At 34.5% G+C, this 9,059-nt stretch overlaps 1 protein-coding gene across 7 annotated transcripts; it reads left to right on the forward strand.

The window, feature by feature from the left end:
• The first annotated feature begins 505 nt into the window (after positions 1-505).
• On the forward strand, positions 506-7,551 carry LOC136232295 (transcription initiation factor TFIID subunit 6-like). Of its 7 annotated transcripts, none has more exons than XR_010690456.1 (10): positions 506-649; positions 2,543-2,625; positions 3,520-3,808; positions 5,033-5,114; positions 5,221-5,305; positions 5,456-5,625; positions 5,805-5,942; positions 6,036-6,131; positions 6,358-7,068; positions 7,167-7,551. XR_010690456.1 is itself a non-coding variant. In XM_066021357.1 (10 exons), the coding sequence occupies exons 6-10, from the start codon at positions 5,593-5,595 to the stop codon at positions 6,866-6,868; spliced, it is 408 nt and encodes a 135-aa protein (XP_065877429.1). In that variant the 5' UTR covers positions 506-649; positions 2,543-2,625; positions 3,520-3,808; positions 5,033-5,114; positions 5,221-5,305; positions 5,456-5,592; the 3' UTR covers positions 6,869-7,551. The 7 variants fall into 7 exon arrangements, 5 of the variants coding, with proteins under 5 accessions (XP_065877429.1, XP_065877430.1, XP_065877426.1 ...); XR_010690457.1 differs by having other exon boundaries at positions 7,213-7,551; XM_066021357.1 differs by having other exon boundaries at positions 6,358-6,481; positions 6,852-7,551.
• The last annotated feature ends 1,508 nt before the right edge of the window (positions 7,552-9,059 follow it).

Genomic DNA, 9,059 nt, shown 5'->3' on the forward strand with positions numbered 1-9,059 from the left:
TATTGATGATGTAGTAGCGGTGTCTAGGAAGAGCGATAAAATTATGAGGGTCAAGCTAGTGATAGGGGATGAGGTTGTGAATGTCATTAGTGCATATGCGCCACAAATAGGATTAGATGTCTCTATAAGACAAGTTTTTTGGAAGGACTTCACTAGTACAGAAGTAGCCTACGGCCACGCTTTATTGGCTACGGTTATTTAAAAAACCGTGGCTACAGGTAATTAGAGTCGGTTATTTAAAAAACCGACTCCAATAAATACGTTATTAGGGTCAGTTTTTTTTAAAAACCGACTTTAAATGTAATTTTTGAAAATGGTCAGCGGTTTGACCGGTCATTGGCTTCGGTTTTTATTGAACCGAGGCCAATGGTCCAATAATCAGCCTCGGTTTATTTTAAACCGAAGCTAATTAGTCAGTAACTACTAGATTAATTGGGTCGGTTCAAAAGAAAACCGACGCCAATTACTTATTAGAGTCGGTTAATTAAATAACCGACTCTAAAAACCCAGTTAAGCACGCTCCTCCTCCTTCTTCTTTCCTTTTGCGCAACCTAGCAGTTTTCTCTTCCTTCCTCTCCTTAGCTCGGTTTGAAGTTTCATCCATTGGTTTCATGCGTGTTTCGATTGTGGCAGAAGCAACGGAAAAGAGGTTAGTGAATGGGTTTGAATTGTGTATTCTATCTTTTGCGCTACTTTATGATTTTGATTTTTTTTGTGTCCTTCCTTATGGGTTTATATGAGTTTATTGGTGTTCGATCTTCTGGGTTCCGTCCGGGTTGGTGTTGGTTCTTCTGGATTTTGTTGGTTTCGGTTTTTTGGGTTCTGTCTCTATTCATGTTCTTTCTTCTGGATTTGGTTATAATTGCGTATTTCTCTCTGTTAATGTTCGTTCTTTTGGATTTGGTTCCGTCTCTGTTCATGTTCGTTCATATTCATTCTTCTTTAATTTCTTACGTATTTCTTTAATGTGAGAAACATGTTATTTAATTAATTAGATGTACTTTAAGCACTCTTTATTTTTCATTAAACTATATATTATTGGAGATTTTTTGGGATCTGTTTATTGAATGGATACAGCACATTAACACGCACTGTGGAGCTAAACATATGTTTTAGAATTTTTTAATGGATAATCTGCAAATGCTAATTTTATATATATCTTATAAAACCCATTCACGAAGTTGAGTTTTCCCATTCTCGTTTTGTTTCCAAGTATCCTGGCTTCCAATTCAAAACAATTCCAGATTGTTTCTCAACTGATTGGTTAAGAGAATTCTTAGATGCAAGAAAGAAGAAAAACAAGTCTATTTTGAAGAGAAGTTGGATTTATATTGCATAAAATGAGATTAGGTACCTTTGATGGGAAGTTGATAAGCAGCAATGATGTCAGGTACAGAATAAAAGATCGACATCGCACAAGCACTAATAGTATAAAATTGAATTGATGGAATTCCAAGTTCAGAAGCATCATCATGGATAAAACTAGTAATCATATCTCCAATAATATAAGTAACATGTGGATTACTCTCAATTAACATTTTCTTCAAAATAGGCTTGCTTTTCTTCTTTGTTGTATCTAAGAATTGTCTTAACCAATCAGATGGATCTTTTGGCCCATCACTGATTGAGAAACAATCTGGAATTGTTTTGAATTGGAAGCCAGGATACTTGGAAACAAAAGAAGACTCAATATCTGAACAACGGATAAGGTTTTCATGGATAATCTGGAAATTGAAGAAGGTAATATGATTAATACCAGAAAGACATAAAACCTCAGCTAGTTTAAGCATAGAGTTAACATGACCTTGGCCTGGTGCTCGAAAGATAAGAACATGAGGAAGAACATGAGGAAGAACATGAGGAAGAACATGAGATGTTAAGCTTTTATTCTGTAATTGGAGGGAAGTTCTGAAGTATAAACAATTGATGTAGTTGGATTTTATCTTAGTTGGATTACTGAAGTTAGGTTAAAATGACAGTGTTTTATATGTGAAGGCTAAATCTTCTGTTCCCTAATAATCATAGAGCTAAATGTATATTTTATCTTAGTTTATAGACTTCAATGTACATATATATATTAGAAATTCCTCTTAATAATATAGCTCAATCAACTTTTTTCCATTGTCAATATGGAAATCAGTTTATTCACACTCCTATCATGATCTTTTAGAGCCGCTTCTTGTTTCGGGCTATCACGTTCACACCATGAACCGTATGGTTAGAAGAATAGACAGTAATGCATCTGATAATTAATAAAATGTATTTGAATGGGGTCCCTTTTAAGGGTTTTTTTCATAGAGAGAAGAGAAGACACAAGGGTTTCGTGATCATTCTTTCTCTTCACTTCATAGAAAGAGAGAGAGAGAGAGAGATTTTCTAATCCTAGTGTACCTAAAATCATGTTCATGTTTCTTAATTAGCCATTGAAGACAAAACCTTCCTCCTTGACATGATTCTTCCTTTTAATACTTTTTGCTCCTTACATATTACATTCATCTAATGCATTTCAGGATCCTTTCTAACATGAAAACTCTTTCTGCAGAATCTGATTTACAATCATGGGGAAGTGAAGATAGTAAAGGAAACTTATTTTATCCAAGGCCAGTTGCACAAACAGGATCACAGGTTATTTGTCATCTTTGTGCTTATCCATACTTTTCTTTCCCCCATTTCTTTCCTTTCAATAGTTATAGGAAATATTTTATTCACAAGTAATCATATGATATGAACTAATGGAACAGAACTACTTTGTTATGGCTAGCCATGAACAAATGTGTTTGAGCTATACTATGATGCTTTGGATTCAATTGAAATTGCTTTTGTACATTATTTTGTTATTCAGTCAATTCTAATGCATACTAAATAAAGAAGTTAGCTTGCTTCATTCTAAGAATTCTTGCACCTCTAATCAAGAAAAAGTTTGGCACTTCATGTTTTGTTGTAAACAAGACCATATAAGTCAAGGCATAGACAGTGATCTCCATGCCAATTTACTGGCTGTTTAGATATAACAAATGATGTGGTCGATCAAAAAAATTCCATGTTCAAGCAAACTGTTCGACAATTAACTATGGAGTATCTTATAAAATAGTTCAGAGATTTTTGTTATCTTATTTGCTAAAATAGTGATCATTCTTTATCTTGGTTTGTTTGCTTTAATTCAGAGGTTGGAATTTTGTTACGGATAAGATATCAAAATAGGCCTAAGGTTTTTGGGGAAGTACCAATTTAGGCTTAACGTTCAAAATAACACCAATTTAGGCTTAACGTTCAAAATAACACCAATATAGGCTTAATGTTTACAACATAATATCAATTTAGGCTTAAGGTTTACAATATAGCATCATTTTAGGCCTCACGTACAAAATAGCACCAATATAGGCTTAACGTTTACAAAATAATACGAATTTAAGCTTAACGTTTACAAAATATATCCAATTTAAGCTAAACGTATAATTATGACTTTAGAACTATTGGCTGGACCATATTCACCTAACGCCATAAAATGCCTTCTTTCAGAAACAGCTTTTCTTAAAGAGAACTGCAATTGGGGCTCGCTCAAAAGCAGAAAGATAGGCAGGGTGAAGGAAAAGAACTCTGGCTTGAAAGAAAGCTAACAGGCCTTTATTCTTCAATTGGATTAAGCGAACTACCAATGGCGAGAATTGATGCTTTGGAATAGAGGGAATCACAAGAGAAAAACTGAAACTGTCAAGGCACGATAACCAGCGAGTTTGAGTTTGAGTAATTTTTGCTGCCAAAGTTGTGCTAGCCTCTGGAACCCATTGTTTTGGTGCTACAATTTCAGGTGATATTCACAATATAGACTTTGGCAAATCCCAAATGAGTATATTCACAATATAGACTTTGAATACATCTTCCTAGGTTTCTTCTTTTTTGTGGCTTTAATCTAGCATGTCTCACATAAGTGATCACTGTATGCCTATATAGTCCTATATAAGGTTATTAGACAAGGAGTAAAAGAAGATGAACTTTGTGCAGGGTGTTTACAGTATATCATAATTTGGATTCTTTAGATATGAACTTTTCCTTTGATTCCTTTTTGAATTAAACACTAGTAGCTCAAATTTGATGTACAAATGAAATTATGTAAATGCTATATCAATGAGTTCGAGTTTTAATATGTTATTGTTGAATTTTGTTGTTTTGTGACTGTGGAATATTAAACTGCAATTTCCCTTCTATTTTGTAAACTCGTTGCCGTAAATCAGTATTATCCTCTGAATGCTAATGACACTATTAGTATTATGCCTTTTTGACTTAGAATTTTGGAGCCAGTCTCAGAAATCAAAATTGAAAAACATTGCATTTTATAGATTTTTGTAACTGCAGATTCATCACACCCAAAGTTTAGTTAACTAAATTGTGGGCTCGTATTTACTTTGAGGATCAAATATAGAAATATGTAGACATGAAGCACAAATTATGACTTCGGTGTCTATATTAAATGCAATTTTGAGTGCAAAAGACATTATTAAATCTTATAATAAACTTGGGTGGTAGTTTGTTTACTTTCCCTTCTTCACTTTGGTAATCTTATAGATGGTAGAAATGTGTCTTACTCGTAATAGTTTTTATCAATTCTAATTTGAACCAATGTGTTTCACTGAGCTTTGTTTCCCTCGAGAGCCTTTCAATATACCCATTGGAGATTAGTTTGGTCTAATTGTTGCGAAGGTTTGTACTGTAATCATTCCCGTGTAGTATTTGAATATTCAATATTGCAATATATTTATTCTGCATTATATAGATCTGTGTTATACTTTGTATTGCTGGTTTATTTTGCTTACCACCGAACTCAATATGACCTTTATCTAGGACTCTGTATTTTCACATTCAAAGGTGCAATCATATATCAGACGTGATAGAAACATCTCCTAGTGAAGATCCTAAATGCCTATTGCCAATATGTTACTGATGGCCTTTTCTATTATTTAAAACATTGCATTGATGAAAGTGAATGTGATTAGTTGCTTCAACAATTTATCTGTGGTTGTGCACTGTGCTATAGGTATTGCACTGGAGGAATCAGATGTGAAATGGCATCAGCTTATATTAGATCGAAAGGTCCTGGATTTGAAAATGTTTTTCAGGTAACCTTCTTAGGTTCTGTGTTGTTTAGTATTAATAATGTCGATTCAAGGAATATTTCTTGTCGTTGATGATAATATTGTACTTGGTAATGGGTCTCTGTTTCAGTTATATGGTGGAATACAGCGGTATTTGGAACAATTCCTTGATGGCGGCTTTTTCGTAGGAAAGAATTTTATGTTTGATCATTTGGGTGATTACTTTTCTGTTTCTCTACATTATGTTATGATTTAAAACGAGATATGTACACTAGTATTTGAAATTCCCTGTGCTTTGTAGTTAAGACTTATTGACAGTATGGCATTCGTTACAACTTCTTAATTTTTCTCGGTTGGGACTGTAGGATATCTGGATTGTATGATATCATAAAAGGTGTGGTGAAATTGAGTGTTTTATGGCCTGTCAAATTTATGAAGAAAGTATGGAGAAATTTTCAGCTGCAAATTATGCTGTGGGAAATTCAAGGCATTGATCCACTTTATGCTGTCGCACCTCAAATCTACCCAATTCAAGGTATGGTTTACCTATTTACTTCAAATATTATATAGTTTATATTATATTAAGCTTAATGATGCAATTAGGTGGGTTTAACATTTTATAATTGCAGAATGATTGATGAGTAAGAATTATACGTTTAAAAAATAATAATTAAATAGCAAAAACCTTTTCTTTATTTATATATTTATTTTCAGTTGTACTTTCACAAAATTGCTGAGCTTACCCTGAAGAAGTCTGATTCTAAACTCTTCAAACAAGCTTTAGTTAGCTTGGCATCAGACTCTGGTCTGCATCGGTTACTTCCTTACTTCACATACTTGATTGCTGATGAGGTAGTGTACATGACCTTTAGATACTCTATTTTGGTGAAGATATTTATTTGTTTTCCTGAGCTTATATTTTATTTTTTCCCACAATGATCTCAGGTTTCACAAAATTTGAATAATTTTCCTATCCTGTTTGCTCTGATGCGTGTGACAAGAAGCCTTCTTCAAAATCCACACATACATGTAGAACCTTATGTAAGTTCATTGACTTATTGAATCGAGATGCAGAGGTTAATTGATAAAAAAATCCAATAAAGTATCAAAGTCATTGTTCTTTGGATCTGCTATTTTTGTGCCCTGTGCTCAGTGCTCACTCATGCTGTTTAACATTTAGGTGGTTGAGAGTTTCCTGAACTGATATACAATAGTGAAGTGCTTGATTTTCCTTCCATCTAATTTAGTTTTCCTGTCATTTCTTCAGCTGCATCAATTGATTCCATCTATTATTACCTACCTAGTTGCTAAAAGGTTGGCGAATCGATTTTCTGAAATCATTGGGAGCTTAGAAACTTCACAGCAAACCTGGTTGCTTCAATATGCAAAAGGCAAGAATTTTGTTCCTGTTTTGTCAAAAATTTCACATAAATTTAGCCTTATGCTATCAACTTAAATAGAAGTATCTTTTTCTGAATTGAGCACTCTTCAGTTAAAGGACATAAGGGAATGATCGGTGATTGGTGCTGCAATTTATATGATATAACTAAGAGTGTGCAATTAGATAAGGATTGAGTTTCTGGCATTGCACATAAGTGATCACTGTATGCCTATATAGTACTATATAAGGTTATTCAACCAATTGCATTAGTCGATGGCGAGGGCTTTTGCATCGGCCAATGGCCGACGCAAATAGCCCTAAATGGCCGATGCAAATGGTATTTTTGCCACTAGTGTATGAACTGTTAAATTGTTATACAGCTAATCTCAACCCTTAAGCAGGAGCTTGATTAACTTAGGCATGGGATGCTTGTTGGCATCAGTCAGGAGGAGAATTTGAACTTGAGGCAAAAGGTTTTCTGTTGGCATCAGTCATGAGGAGATTTTGAACTTGTTAACTATTGCAGAAGTATGCTTTATGCAAGTGATTATTTCCTTGTGTTACAAAATTTAGAACTTAGCATCAGATACATGACAGGTACCTTTTCATCTGCTTTTTTTCGGGTATTAAAAACTGGGAGTTGTTTGCTGATCTATTAGAATGCAAAAGAATGTGACTTATACAAGCATCTTTAGGCTATGCTATTGCTTTTATACATCATCACAGAGACGACACGTGCAGATTTGCGATGTTGATGTGGAAAATTGTGGATTCATGTTGCTTCAAAATACTCTTGATTTCTCAAGCTTAAAGCTTCACTAGAGTTGGTAGACTAAGTGCAGTGTTCTGAACGAGATGATGAAAGTATGAATACTTGTTGACAGCAGAGGAGAGTGCATGATTTCAACATTGCAGATATGTTTAACATCCTGTTATTGCAGATATGTTTAACATCCTGTTTTATAGAGTATGTTAGAGTATTGATGAGTATATGTAAGTTTTTTTTTGTGTTTGCAGTTAATTTCAGTAATATACAACAGGAATACTGTGAATTTGTGAATATATCAAAGCTTGTATATATATAGTATGTTAATTAATTACCCTATATTTATGTACATTTTTTTATTATTTTGCATTTAATTCTAGTAATTACAGTAGGATCAATCTCGATTATGATAAAGGACTTAGGGTAACTAATCTCGTTTACCATTTATTACAGTAATATAGTAGGAAAAAAATAGAGCAGGTTCAATTTGAACCTGCTGCTGTAAAATTGCTAAAAACAATAACATTAGGGTCGGTTGTTCGTAATAAAATTTGAACCGACCCACATTAGCCACAGTTGCAAAACAACCGACTCTAATATAATTAACATTAGTCACGGTTATAAAACAACAGACTCTAATGATTAGAGCATTGGAGTCGGTTGTTTCCACAACCGACTCCAATGTTTTTATCATTAGCTACGGTTCTTCTACAACCGACTCTAATGATCATGGCATTGGAGTCGGTTGTTACGAGAGACCGTGGTTAAAGACCCCCTTTAAACACGGTTTTTTTGGTAACAACCATGGCCAAAAAATAAGATATTAGAGTCGGTTCTATGTAAAAACAGACTCCAACCCCTTTGGTCACGGTCGAACAACCGTGGCTAAAGATGCCAAGCATTTGCCACGCTGCCTTTGGTCACGGTCGTGAAACCGTGGCTAATGAGGGTAAATGACCGTAGCCATAGGCCATTTCTGTACTAGTGCTTAGAGGAAGTGGTGCAACGGGTTCCTAGGGATGAAAAAATGGTACTAGGGGGTGATCTCAATGGACACGTGGGTTCTAAGCGAGATGGGTTTGAGAGTGTTCATGGAGGATATGATTTTGGAGATAAGAATGAAGTAGGAAATGATATTTTGGAATTCGCATCAGCCCATGACTTGAGTATCATGAACACATGGTTTATGAAGAGAACATCTCACTTAGTGACTTATCGGAGTGGCGGTAATGCGAGCCAAATTGACTTCTTCTTAGTAAGTAGTGCTTGGAGAAAGAGTTATATTGATTGTAAGGTGATCCCTGGTGAGAGTACGACAACCCAACATAGAGTAGTGGTGCTTGATTTTCGAAGTAGGAAATGTATAAGAAAACAAACACCACAAGTAGAGACTAAGATTAAGTGGTGGAAATTACAAGGAGAGAATCAACAAAAATTTGTGGATGAGATGACCAAAAAAGATGTTTGGTCTTGTAATATGGATTTAGATATAGATTCGATATGGACTAAGATGGAGCATAGTATAAGGGAAGTAGCGGAGGAAGTTCTAGGGGAATCTAAAGGTAGCATGCCACCGAGTAAGGACACATCTATTGAAACACTTTTCCACATGATTTTGATTTGACAAAATCATTTAAGTTAATCCATGATTAAGGGACAATTAAATTTAAGTGCTTTGATTTAATTGTACTAATATGTTTGTTCAATGTTGAGTATAAATATAAATACAAATAGGAATAAAAAGTAGGACAGGACAAAGTCAGCATAAGATCATAGCACAAGCTGAGTAGAGTGGAACTCAGCATGACTTAAGATAAGTCAT

Source organism: Euphorbia lathyris, chromosome 6, assembly GCF_963576675.1.
Source record: "Euphorbia lathyris chromosome 6, ddEupLath1.1, whole genome shotgun sequence".
In the NCBI taxonomy this organism is placed as follows: Eukaryota; Viridiplantae; Streptophyta; class Magnoliopsida; order Malpighiales; family Euphorbiaceae; genus Euphorbia; species Euphorbia lathyris.

Coding starts and splice junctions, on each gene's coding strand:
- LOC136232295 (XM_066021354.1), top strand. CDS start 5,593: ATGCTGTCGCACCTCAAATCTACCCAATTCAAG. Junction 5,626..5,804: donor TCAAATCTACCCAATTCAAG/GTATGGTTTACC, acceptor ATTTATTTTCAG/TTGTACTTTCACAAAATTGC. Junction 6,132..6,357: donor ACATACATGTAGAACCTTAT/GTAAGTTCATTG, acceptor TCATTTCTTCAG/CTGCATCAATTGATTCCATC.